The sequence below is a fragment of the Nannospalax galili genome, unplaced genomic scaffold (assembly GCF_000622305.1).
Source record: "Nannospalax galili isolate Female #2095 unplaced genomic scaffold, S.galili_v1.0 scaffold146, whole genome shotgun sequence".
NCBI classification, from domain to species: Eukaryota; Metazoa; Chordata; class Mammalia; order Rodentia; family Spalacidae; genus Nannospalax; species Nannospalax galili.
In genome coordinates, this window is record NW_008357929.1 from 5830325 (window position 1) to 5843765 (window position 13441).

General features: G+C 49.7%; 1 protein-coding gene across 4 annotated transcripts in view; it reads left to right on the forward strand.

Annotated features, from left to right (window-relative positions):
* The first annotated feature begins 2558 nt into the window (after positions 1-2558).
* Positions 2559-13441, forward strand: part of Gas7 (growth arrest specific 7) — a 264772-nt gene continuing 253889 nt past the window's right edge. For 2 of the 4 annotated variants that reach the window (XM_008855723.2, XM_008855724.2), the window contains exon 1: positions 2559-3229. In XM_008855723.2, the coding sequence (XP_008853945.1) occupies positions 3047-3229 (183 nt within the window). In that variant the 5' untranslated portion in view covers positions 2559-3046. The remainder of the gene's footprint in view (positions 3230-13441) is intronic. The other 2 variants (XM_008855725.3, XM_008855726.3) reach the window with 1 other exon arrangement.

Here is a 13441-nt window from a genome sequence, read left to right on the forward strand (position 1 = left end):
TGTTGGTTGGCTGGCCATATGACCTTGGGTAAGTCATATCCTCTGAACTCAGTTTCTTTACCTCTGAGTTGGGAACATCATCACCTCACCAATCGGATGGGAATGCCCGGGGCAAGTTATTTGGTGCCCAAGTATTCAGAATGTCCTAGAGACTGAGCTTTCTTAAGTTCATGGGGTGCAACAGAGAATTCTTCATGCAGAATGGTCCTAAACCACTCAATCCTCCCTGAACCAGGTTACATCATCAGATGTGAAGCCAAGGGACAACCTGTAGAAAACAACATATCCTTTTAAAATTTGGTCAGTCCCATTAGTTTCAGTAATGTTTTCATTGTTGTTTTGTTTTGTTTTATGAGATAGACTCATACCCTGTAGCCCAGACTGGCCAGGAACTCACAAAGTAGTCCAGGCTGGTCTGAAACTCAGTGGCAATCTCTGCCTCAGTCTCCTGAGTGTGTAGATTACAAGTATGAACCATCACACCCAGTTTAGCAAACTGTTTTCTATGCAGGTAGTTTGGATTTTGATTTACAGGGCTGGAGACAGAACCCAAGGCTTTCTGCATACTAGACAGGTGCTCTACTACTGAGCCACAACCCTAGACCTGCAACTCTGCTCCAAGGGACTCTTTATTGTTATTTTGAGACAGTCTTACTAGGAGCACTGGCTGGCCTGGAACTTGGTATGTAGACCAGGCTGGCCTCGAACTCACAGAGATCCGAACTCTCAGAAATCCTCTGCCTCCTGAGTGCTGGGATTAAAGATGTGTGCCACCACACACGGCCCTTCACAGGACTTTAATGGAGCTGGGGTGAAGACTTTGTTCCCCACGATTCCTGGCCAAGCAGAGGTTTGTGCCTGATGGAATACTATAGACAGTGTGTGCTAGTTAATTGCTCAGGCTGGGGAGCAGGCAGCTGATAATCTGGTGAGAAGACAACGGGCAGGCTGTGGCTCAGGTATGACCCTTAAAGCTGGTGGGGCTGGCTGAGTATGCTAATGTGAGAGAAGACTGAGAACCACTAGCTAGGGAAAGAAAGGCCTGTGCAAAATCAGACAGGTATGTAAGAATTTAAGGCTTTGTCATGGATATGCAAGCCTAAAATGCACTGCTGAGAAGTAGGCTCAACTGAATCAGCCAAACAAGGTCACAGAACAAGAGGAACAAATAGGCAGTTACAAGTACAGGTTGTGTATACCTATCACAAGAGTTAGGGACAAGATTGTTCAGGGTTTGGAATATTTGCATAAACATAATGAGCTACCTCCAGACTGCCTTGCTAGTATAACTTGATTGTTTTTGCTTATTTGCTTTTGCTTTTGAGATAGACTCTCATTAGGTAGACCAGGGTGGTCTCAAACTCACAAGAGATCAGTCTGTCTCTGCCTCCCATACTGAGATGAAACATGTATTGCTCAGCACAAGTCTAGGCTGGGATTACAGGTGTGCCACCATGCAGGGCTGCAGTTATGTTTTGACAGTGGAAGCATTTGCAAGGTTTGGATTTTGGATTGTTTTAGACTTGAGATTTTTGGATTAGGGATGCTCAACTGATTGTCCACAGTGATATTAAAAGGTCTAGCTACTTATAAGTTAGGAAATATAATTTAAATTTTTTTTTAATTTTACATGTATGCGTGTATTGCCTTCATGCAGGTAAGTAGTGCACCTGTGTCCTAACAATGCCGGTGGAGGTCAGAAGAGGCTGTCGGATCCCCTGGGACTGGAGTTACCAACAGTTGTTAGCTGCCATGTGGGTGCTGGGATTTGTACCCAGGTCTTCTGCAAGAATAACTAGTGTTCTTAACCGCTGAGCCATCTCTCCAGCCCCAGGAAATATAATTTTTAAGCTAGCAAGGGAATGTGCTTTTTTTTCCTTCTGTACTCTAAAGGTCAGCTTTTTTAGCACCTGAGGTTCTTTAAGTGTCTCAAGGGCAGGGTCCTATCCAAATGATCTTCAGCCTTCCTACATTGCATGGAACACAGCAGGCACCTTACAGATACTTGTTGACTGACTAAAGGAGTGAACACTTCTCAGCAGGCCGGTCTAGAATTGAGGAGTGGACCTTGAGCCCTCCTACCTGTTCAGTGCGAAGCTAGAGGCGATTCCTCTCACCTTTGTTTAGCCTTTCCTCCATTTAGCTGATTCCAAGTGTACAAACTCAGTCTCCATCTCCACATCTCCTCTCCGCGTCCTGTCCCTCCAGTGTGACACGCGGCCACCGGGCTTCCTGGCTTCGGAGCCGGGCTTCAAACCTGTCTTTACCCATTGTTCAATTTCCTGTGAGTCAAATTCATCCAGGCTTCATAGTCTACAATGATAGCCACAAACACATTCCCTCGCGGACACCTGGGAGGCGGCGCTGCCCAGCACTGGCCACCAGGCTGAGTCTTTGGGTACCGAGGGGCGTTTCCATCCCAGTGGCTCTGGGTGGTGGGATGGGGAGCCCCTCTGCCAGGGAGCGCCCAGCCCTCGGCGGGCGTGGCTGCCCTGGCCCGGCCCCCAACCCGCCCCTGTCTCCTGGGAAGAGTCCCCGCCCGGCCACCAGCTGCCAGCCGCCCTCCGCGTCCTCCCGGCTCCGCTTGCCCTGGCCGAGCCCCGCCGAGGGGGATGCCCCGGGTACTACCTCCCCGGGCAGCTGCGCCCCTCGGCGCGCGCAGGCATCCCTGGCCCGCCCTGGCAGCGGCAACCCGCGAGCCGCGTCCCCGGGAAGTTGTCTCGGGAGCCCGCGGCCCCCGGGTCTCCTCCCCTTGAGCCCCGCCCCCCGCCCGGCGCGGGGATCTCAGAGCCGCCCGGCCCGGGGGCGTCGCCGCTCGCTCTCGGGAGCCAGCAGGGCCAGCGCAGCCGGCGAGCCCAGCGCGGTCAGTGAGCGTCCGCTTCCAAGCGGGCAGAGCGATTGGGGACCCCGGCGCACCCCAGGCACGGCGCGCGCCCAGAGCGCGGGAGCCCCGAGCTCCGGGCGCCTGGGACCCCGCGCAGCCTCCGGTCAGCTCGTGGGGCTCGGCAGGGATGCAGGCTGCGCTGTGAGCCCGGGCGCCAAGGCCATGGCCGGCGCCCGCTGCCGGACCCTCTACCCCTTCTCCGGGGAGCGGCATGGCCAGGGGCTCCGCTTCGCCGCGGGCGAGCTGCTCACACTGCTGCAGGTCCCGGACGGTGGCTGGTGGGAAGGCGAGAAGGACGATGGGCTCCGCGGCTGGTTCCCGGCCAGCTATGTGCAGTTGCTGGAGGTGAGCGGCGAGGACCAGGGTCGGGGTGGTTGTCTCCGTGCGCTCGCAGACCTGTTGCCGGCCCAGCCCCGGGGAAGTGGCAGCCATTCCCACCCGAGGGACCCCGGGGCTGCCAGCCCGACGTGGGGTCTCCAGGGGGCGAAGGCAGCGGGCGGTCCCCAAGTGTGGGCAGCCCGGGAGCGCTCCCCTCGCGCCGGGCCTCCCGAGCCTCCCGGGGCCTTGAAGCGAGAACTTGTTGCCTGTGAGAGTTCTGGAGCAGGCGGCTGGTGACAGGGGCCGTCAAAGGGCTGCTGGAGCTTGGTGGCCTCAGCAAGGTGCACAGACTGACCATCAGGGGTCCGAAAGGTGGCTTCCCAGTCCCGCTGCTCCTGCTGACCCGCCAACCCTGGTGCTGCCCCTGCTCCGGCTGCTTTCGGGGCCGCCCTCTTGCTGGTCAGCTGAGATGTACCAGTCAGCTGTGAACTGGGGCAGCAGGCTTGAGCCAGAGATGCTGCTGGGGCCGGGGAAACACCCCTTCCCTGGGCTGGGTACCCGAAAGTGGCTTGTTCCTGATGATCTGGCTTGGCCCCAAGGCTACACAGAATTTCTGAGCCAAGTCAGCTGGTTGTTTATTGTCTAGGTGACAATCGGAGGCCTTGCTGGCCTCTAATCACTGAGCTCATGGTCACAGTCTGAGTGAGAGCCCAAGTTTCTAAAGTCTTTTGTGTGTGTTGGGGGTGTGTGATTTTACACTAATAGCCTGTTGACCCCAGGATTGTCATAAAGACTGAATTAATGGTTACCCCCCAATTGTGTATTCCTAAACGTTCTGGTAAAACCCAGCTCAAATCATGGGGACTGAATTTATCATTTTAGGCGGACCTACTTAATAACAAAGTAACAAATTTTGAATGAAAATATTGCATGCAACTCAGGGCCAAAATGAGGTGGAGAGATAGCAGGGAGATAGGTGTAGGGTGAGCAGGACTCTGAAGTGTCCCTTGGAAACATTATCCAACCTTTGCCTGGCCGCCTGGAAGCACTCCACGGTTCCCTCAGGTAGAGAGAGCCAACTCCTCCGAATGGATCAGCAGCATTTGTGGGAAGTTCAAAGGCTGCTGGTGAAAGGCTGGAATGAGCTTCCCGGGTTGGAATGAGCTTCCAGGGGTTCTTAAGCATAGTCTGCTCTGAGAATTCATGATTCTGTATTCCCAATACCTGCAGGAAAGGCTGATTTGTCCCTCAGCCTTTTTCAGTTCCATTCCTGAGAACTTTGTAAAAGGAAGAACAGGTGTCCTTTTCTTACAGGGAAACCTTGAGCCTTGTGGCTCCTGGTATAAAAGCCCTGTGAGAGACATACATTTGAAGAGTTCTTTTGGCGTCCACATTTCCCCAGGAAATACTGATGTAGAAATTTGCCTGGTGGTTGTCTGGTGAGGAGTGTTGTTGGCTGCACTCAGCTATCCGTTTTGGGTGGTCGTTAGTAAGAACAGAGTAGCTCTGTTTTTTCAGGGTGGGGTGGGGCTGGGGAGGAGTGGAGCTGAAAGGGAGGGTGGACAGGTCGAGGGAACGAAGGAGAATTATCGTCTGGTATGACTTAGATATGTCTGTCATATCCCCTGACACTTACAGAATTTGGTACCTAGAGATCTTTCAGACCCCTCCCATCTATTACTAGTAGCATCTTACGTTGAAAGTGTCCTGTGTGAACAGTGCCACTGAGATCTCTACTCTCAAAGTACCAACACCAGGCACTAGTTGTGGCATGTTCCCCTGACAGCTCTGTGAAAGTGAGCTGCTGTCCTCAGCTTAGGAAACTTTATTTGTTTTGAGCCATGGTTTTGCTGTATAGCTTGGGCTGGCTTTAAACCTGGAGTCCTCCTGCCTGTGCCTTCTCTGTGGGGGAATACATGTCTGTGCCACAATACCCGGCATGGTCCACATTTTACTGATTAGAGAAGACATGATAGTGTGAGACAAGTCAGTCTGCCACTTAAGGAGTGGTGGTTGCACACGGGACTAACAGCTCAGGCTGCCCATTTCTGAAACCCACTTGCTTAGGATCAGCTGTGTTGAAAGGTCAGTGAAGGAAGGATGTAAAATGCTGTATACCAGCCCTGTCGTTACCATGTTGGTGGCAGCATCCCTAATGGGCTGAAAGGAGGATGGCTGCATCTTGGGACAACCTGGAGCATCCCTGCTGGTCTTCCTGCAGGTGGAGGCAGGGATAGACTTGGCCCCATGGCCCCCCATACTGAATAGGATGATTTTCAGGCCAACAGGGCGGGGATCAGGCTCTTGGTATCTGGGATCCTCCAGTGTGAAACAGCTGGACCACTAGGCTGAGGCCAGGGAAGGAATAGAAGACACACAATGGGATGAGCTGAGTCCTCACAGACTGGTGAACCTGGGAAAGCAGAGTTTCCAAGGGAGTGGCAAGTGGATAGAGAGTGTAGCAGGTATATAGAATCCTGAGACCTCAGGAAACCAGGACACTAGGGTACCTGATGGTGGCTCCTTGTGGGTGTGGAGTTCAGAAGGCCAGGAAGCTGTAGGGGAAGCAAGTCTAGACAGAATGAACCCCCTCAGCCCCCTGGGGGAGGGATGGGGTGGTGGGCACCCAGCTGAGAATAGCACTGGTATACCCCTCACCTAGTGTCCCTTTCACCCTCTGGTGGAAAGAGTGATACTAGGAAGCCATGTCTTAGTGGAGGGCAAGGCACCGACAAGTATGTGCAAAATGGACTTCTCTGTGGATCATTCTTCATCTGGGGTTCAGGTGAAGAAAGAGGAAGAAGGAGGCCTGATTTTGCACACACCATGGAGGGGAATTGGGAGCTTGCCCCGAGAATCCTGCTGGATTTGCCTTGGGGATGGCCAGCCTTCAGTGGAGGTCAGGTTGGGGAGGATCTGGTCATTGGTGAAATCTCTTTGGTCAGGTTTCCTAAGACATGACAAAATAGAACATCAGATACCTTACTTCTAGAAGATGGACTCTAGAGAATCATGAAGGCCCTGGTATGCCCAAAGACTCTGGCCCAGGTATCTTGGCTACTAGGGTGTGGAATAGCCCTTTACAGCATACCTATTCCTAGAAGAGGGATGATGCCTAAGCCAGTCAGCTTTCTATCACTGTGCACTGTGGCAAGATGCCTTTGGTAAAACTTGTAGGGAGGAAAGCTGTATTTTTGGCTCTTAATTTCGAAGGTTTTTTTGAGACAGGGTCTTACCATGTAACTCTGGCTGGCTTGGAACTCGAACTCATGAACTCATGGCGATCTACCTGCCTCTGCCTTGAGGGCGATGGGATTAAAAGTGTGTACCAACAAGCATGATGATGGCTTTGGTAATTTTGAACCTGAGGTAAGGCAGAATATCTTGGCAGGGAGCAAACGGGAACAGAGCTGCTCACCTCAAGGTGTCCAGGATGGGGAGCAAGGAGCCTTCTGGATCCCCTTCAAGGGCACAGCCCTGGTGATCTAACTTCCTCCCACTAGGACCTACTTCCTAAGAGTTCCACCACCCCATATGTGGGCTACAGGCTGGTGACTGAATCTTTAGCTTATGGGCCTCTGGAGAACATCCAAACCATCACAAGGCCAAGCAGCTAACACCCAGAACTGGCTGGGGTATATAAAGGCCCTTAGACAGAGCAGCTGAAGAAGTCTTTCTTGATGGTGCCTTCAGCCACAAGGAGGAGGAGTGATTGACTCTGCTAACATCAGTTGTGAGGATAGGCAGGAGGCTGTGGAGCATGCTGGCTGCATCCCTTCCACTAACAAGTAATGTCATAAGTCTGTTAGTGTTTGTCTTAGTCCATTTTGAATTTTCATAACAGAATGCCACCAGCTAGGTAATTTATAAAAGAAACTTAGTTCTCAGTCCTGAAGACCAAATATGGACTCCAATATGATGCTGCCGGTATCTGGTGAAGGTTTTCTTGCTGCATCATCCCATAGAGGAAGGCAGAAAGCAAGAGCACAGGTGCTTGATTCTGCAGCCTCAGCCCTTTTACACCCGACATCAATCCATTTATGGGGTGAGGCCCTCATAACCTAAACACTGCCCAATACTGTTACATTTGAATGTTGACTTTCTAATACCCACTCCTGGAGAGCACATTCATACCATATCAGTACCTCTCAGGACTAGTCCCTCTGGCATGGATCTTAGCGTCACCTAAAGGAAAATTCTGTTATGTTTGTACTCCAATCTTATTATCCCTCCAAAATCCTTTCCCCAAATCTCTGGGGGAGGAGAGGCTTCTACTGAGTTCTTACATGATTCTCCAGGTCCCTGACTTTTCTCCAAAGTAAGAGCAGGCCATAAGAATTCCTAAGCTTAGTTAGAACTTCTAGCCTGGGCCTGACAAGCCCTTGGGACTGTCCTGGTACCACACCAAGTCTCTGGGATGGAGAGTCAGCCTCCCTCCTCTACCCACCCTCCACCAGGGGGCTGTGTCTACACCCATCCGAGGGCTGGTGCAAATCTCCCTTTGTGTAGGGCTCTAGGTCTGTGGAAATGACTTGTGATCCTTGAACTTGATCTCCTCTCTTTCCTCTCTTCTCTCATTTTGGGCTCAGGTGATTATATGGCTCAGGTCTAGGAGTGGCTGAGGGAGTTGGTGGACTGTGCTATGGACACTGAAAGAAAGAATGGTTTCTCTATTGCTAGGTAACAAAACACCCCAGAACTCATCTCATAGGATTCTATGAGTGCACAGAGCTCAGCTGGGCAGTTCTTCTGTTGGTCTGTGTTGGCAAACCCTTAATGCAAAGAGAGATGCTATCAAATGGCAGCCAAGGATTGAGGCCTGGGGCCTCCACTGGGCTGGATCCTCCAGAGGGCCAGCTTGTACACCTAACTGTGCTCCTGTGCTGTTCCATGAGGCCTCTCTCCACAACGTGTCTCCCCCTCCAGGGCTTTTTCATATGACCTTTCTCTTCAGGGTAGTTGAAATTCTTAGGTAGTAGGTGGCCAGCTTTCAAGAACATAAAAGGATAGTTTTCTAGGCCTTCTTAAGGCTTTGACTCAGGACAGGCATATCACTAGGCCACGTGCTGTAGGTAAAGTCAGTCACAGGAGCAGTCTAGAGGCAGCATGGAAGAGAGGTGGATTCAGGAATAGAAATGGGAGTATACATGGTTCATTGAGCGCTACCTTAAAGACTCACTGCCTCCCAAGGAGAGTGAGGGCACATATGTGGCAGACAGCAGTTAGAAGGTGACCATAGTAGGGGCCTGGCTGGATAAATGAGAGGAAGGAAAAGTACAGGGGGTGTGGCCCTTCCAGTTGGAGACTCCATTTCTCTATTTCCATACTAGAAGTGGTTTTTGTTGTTGTTTTGTTGTTGTTTTTTTTTTCAACTCCAGGGATTTCTTTATAGAGGCATGTTGTAATAAATGATGAAGCTGGAATTTGAAATCACATTTGCTTGGGCCTAAAGCCTGGGCCAGTCCACTAAACTGTTGGCATACCAGGCCAGCATTTTCAGACTGGAACTTGGATAATTAATGGATATAGCATCTCTGAGCTGCCTAACATTCAGGAGATGTTTGCTACGCTACATAAATTGATTTTAATCTAGGGCCTTTTTCCCGTAACACGAAAATTACCTAAAGTGGGTGTGACCTTGACCTTCATGCCAATATTTTTTCAGGTGGTCATTGATTCGGTTCACAAAAGGTATAATTAGGGCTAGTAGCTCCCTGGGTATGTAATTGGGACTAAAATTGTGCCAGTTTCACAGAGTCATCCTGCCATTCAATTTGGGGGTCCACATCAGTTCAGCAGTGCCTGCAGTTTGAGCATCCACCTCTGGCTGTAGCGCTGTCTGTCTCTGCCCAGCAGGACCTCCACGCTATGCGCTGGCCTGGACGTGTGCTATCCTGGCTCTGTGAAGGACTTTAAAGTGGTGGGCAGGGCTTCTAGATTCCATGGACTCTGGGCATCTTCACAAAAGTTCCCTTAGCAACAAGTCGGCAGGAATCCCTGACATCTGTTAGCCACCAGGCGAAACCCTGAAATCTGTTTCCACCTAGAAACATGAATGAGATGCCGCTGACCTCCCCATATTCTCATACCGAAAAGACCCAGCTTGCGTCTGGTGGCTGGGGAGACCTTGATTGTGAATACTTTGCTGGCCCCCACTTCACTAGTGGGAAAGCAGGAAGCCCTGTATACATGGAAGGTATTGTGACTGTTGTCTGGCCACCCAGGGGATGCTGTTCTTGCAGCTTTCTTCTCCCTCATTACTCACAGCAGCAAGGCAACACATGGCAAGGTTTTTGATAGAATGTCAGGATGCATCCCCCTGTCCTTAATTGCCAAATTAGTAGATTCCCCTTTCTCCATAGAGGCTAGGGTTCCTGGGTGGTGTTTATACCCATGGAGAGAAGTAGAAATGGTGGCTAGTAGGTGTGCCTGGCTTTCCTGTTAGTAGAGTAGAGCTCAGGGTGACATTGTGGATGCTTAGCTCTAATAGCGTGTGACTTGTGGGAAGGATGCGTAGGGTGCTATGTTTGTTTGTTTTCATTTTGTGTTTGGGCATGCCAAGCCAGCACTGTACCACTGAGCTGCGCTCCAGCCCAAATATGCCGTCTTGGGGCTGGGGAGATGGCTCAGCAGTTAAGAGCACTGACCGCTCTTGCAGAGGACCCAGGTTTGGTTCCGAGCATCCACATGGTGGCTAGCAATCATTTATAACTCCAGTTTCAGGGAATCCTATACCCTCTTCTGGCCTCCCCAGGCATTGCATGCGTGTGACGCACTATATACATGCAGGCAAGACACTCATACACATGAAATAAAATATTTTAAAATGGAGTCTTACAAGGATCCACCTACTTCTTCCTAACCCATTTGGTATCTCCTCTATGTACCTTCTGACAAAGGATTGTTTTTATTAGCCTCACTTCCTGGTTCACTGTATCCACTGCCCTTCTCAAGCTACAAATTCCCATCCCGATTAAACTCCCAGGCACTCAAGTTTCACACGTCAAAACTAAGCTCATAATCTGTTCTCTCTTCACTGCCTTCTACTACCCTCCGAACCCGGGTGAAGATCACCTCCATCTGTCTACCAGTCCCCGATGCTTGTCCCTTGCTTATCCCATTCTTCAGGTTCACAAGCCTGCCAGTCTTCCCCTGGCAGCGTTCCTCAGAATTTCTCCTTCTGCACTCGCCTTGGCAAACTTTTTCTCAAAAAGGTCAGGAAACATTTTTGTTTTTAGATTGTGGGGCCAAGAGACAAAATCAAGTTAAGGCTGCCTCCGTGTGATTTGTGGTATGCCACAGGCAGTGAGAGGTGGGGAGAGTGGCCCATATGTGCTGTCACTGCCCTGCCAGTCTGCTGTGACATAGCAAAAACTAGCATAGATAGTCCAGAAACCACTGCGTGCTTGTGTTCTAAGAAAACTTTGTTTAATTTTTTAATTTTGTTTTGTTTTGTTTCCTTAAGACAGGATCTCATGTAGCCCAGACTGGTCTCAAACTCACTATGTAGCCAAATTTGATCTTGAACTGAGCCTCCTGCCTCTATCTTCCAAGTATAGCCCAGGCTGTCCTCAAACTCACAGTACTCCTCCTGTCTCAGCCTCTCAGGTGCTGGGATTACAGGTGTGTGTCATTGGGTCCAGCTTTTCTTTGGGTTGTAAGTGGTGGTAGGAGACAGTGAAACCTCTAAAAGGTGGAGCCTAGTGGGAGGTCTTTGGGGGTATACCCTTCAATCTTTCACTTCTTGTTGAGGAAGGTTTTTTTGAGAGAGGGCATCGTGCTGTAGCCCAGGCTGACAATCCTTCTGCCTCAGCTTCCTGAATGTTGGGCCACCATGTCTGGACTTGGGTGAGAGGTTTTGCTCAACCATAGGTTCCCACCATAGTGTGCTGTCCCCTACTGGAGATGTCTGCACAATACATCTCCCCTCCAAAACTGTGAGCTAAAATAAAGGTTTTCGTTTATATATATAAATAACAATAATAATAAGGGCTGATGATGTAGCACATTGTTAGCATGTATGAGGTGCTGGTTTTGGTTCCCAGTACCACCAAATAAATACGCAAATAAAATGAAAATAAATAAACTTTTATAAACACTGAAATAGGAATTTGTTATTTCCTTCATGTGCCACGAAGCATTCAGATTTTGACTTGTTTTTAACTTTTTAGAGACATAAAAACTATTCGGCGCTCATGGGCTGAGATTATGGGCTAAATGTAGTTTGCTTTCTCCTGTCCTGTGCGGACTACTCAGCAGTCACTCCTCCCATGCCTTTACAGGCAGTAGGCACTATTGCAAGTTCTGGACCCACTTAGGGAGGAAGCTCACCTTCCAGTTCTTCCAGCTGGGGAACAGGTTCTTCTCACCTTCCAGTTCTTCCAGCCCAACATCAGGTAATTGTAAGTACCATGGGCCAGTATAACAGTATGATAGAATGGGCAGGTGTGGTGGTGAAGGAGGTTCTAATAAGGTAGGGAGAGGTGGGTTTTCTGAGGAGTAATGTTGACCCGAGACTTGAAAAGTTGCCACTCATGTGAGTAAGGTGGAAAGACTGAAAAAATCTATCACCCTGAATTGTTGCATGTTGGATATATTTGGGGGACCCAGAACATTCCATAGCGGTTAAAGAGTGAGCAAGAGGGGCTGTGGGTGTTCTGGAGAGGGGGAGAGAGAACACACCCTGGGGAGTCTGGTGCTTTTCTGAGTGCAGGGGAAGGCCTTTGGTTTGGTGGAAGGAAAGATGAGCTCTGATTTGTTTAGAAAGTTTATCTAGACTTAGAGACCTTAAAGGATGAGCTAGAAAGCAAATAAAAATTAAGGAAAAGTTTGTTTTTAATGTACAAAGTGATTTTGTGTTATTATTTTTATTTTTGTGTATATGAGGGTATGCCTGCGTGTATGTAAGGGCACCCATGTTATTCAGTGCCATAGAGGCCAGAAGAGGGTGTCAGATGCCCTGGAGCTGGAGTTATGGATGGTTGTTAACTGCCATGTGGGTGCTGGGATCTGAACCCAAATCCTCTGGAAGAACAGCCAGTGTTCTTAACTGCTGAGCCACCTCTCCAGCCCCCACATAAACTTTTACAAAAAAAAAGAAAAAGGAAAATGTCAAAAAGTTTTCTTTTGTTCTTCTGAGATAGGATCTCACTCTGTGGCCAAGGCTGGCCTTAAACAATCCTGCCTCAGCCTTCTAGGTGCTAGGATTACAGGAATGAGCCACCACAGCTGTTTTTTAGGTGAGTATTGGCAGGGCATAGGAAAGTGATTCTTGGTCACTGCAATGCACTGACAGTGTATGCACCACTGAATTTTGCTGTTATTCTAGGAAATTCCACTCAGGAGGCCACTGCTCGACCATGTGAATATTGCTGTACCTGAACACAGCACTGCTTCCCTAAGGACAAGCTGGCCACTACCCAAATCCCCGAGAGAAACCAGTTAAACCCAAGACCTGGCAGGCCGAAGGACTCAATGACTAAATTGAAACAGAATTTCAAATTTAAAAATCTTGGCATGCCCTTAATCCTAGCACTTGGGAGGCAGAGGAGGGTGGATCTCTTTGAGTTCAAGGCCATAGTGAGTTCCAGGCCAGTCAGGGCTATGTAGTGAGACCCTGTCTCAAAAAAAACCGAACAAATAAAAAACCAAAACCAAACCAAAACAAAACAAAATTGAAAACCTTGCTCAGGGCCTGTGAGATGGCTCAGTGGGTAAAGGCACTTGTACTTGATGACCTCAGCTCCATCCCCAGAGCCCAAGTAAAGGTGGAAGGAGAGGACCAACTCCACAAAGTTGTCCTCTGACCTCTGCACACACACACACACCTCCTCACACCACACACACCAATGATAATAAAATACCTGTTCAACGATACTGTATTTTCGTGGAGTTAGCATAGTTTGAACTTCTCTCAAGGCAAAAAGAGTTGGTGGCCTCCAGAAATCAGACACTGTTTAAAAGCGGGGACCTGCGCTGTGCAGTCCTTAAGTATCCTTTCATGGACAGAGCAGGTTGAAGGAATACGTGCTGGCCGGGGGCCACATTCTTTTAAATAGCCCTGGTCACAGCAAATCTTTGCCTTTCGAGGGGCGGATTTGATTTTTTTTTTTTTTTTTTTGGAAAAAGGGGTTTTTTTAGACAGGGTTTCCCTGTAGCCCCAACTGGCCTGGAACTTGCTATGTAGTCCCTGCCTCTGCCTCCCAAGTGCTGGGATTAAAGGCATGAGCCACCACACGC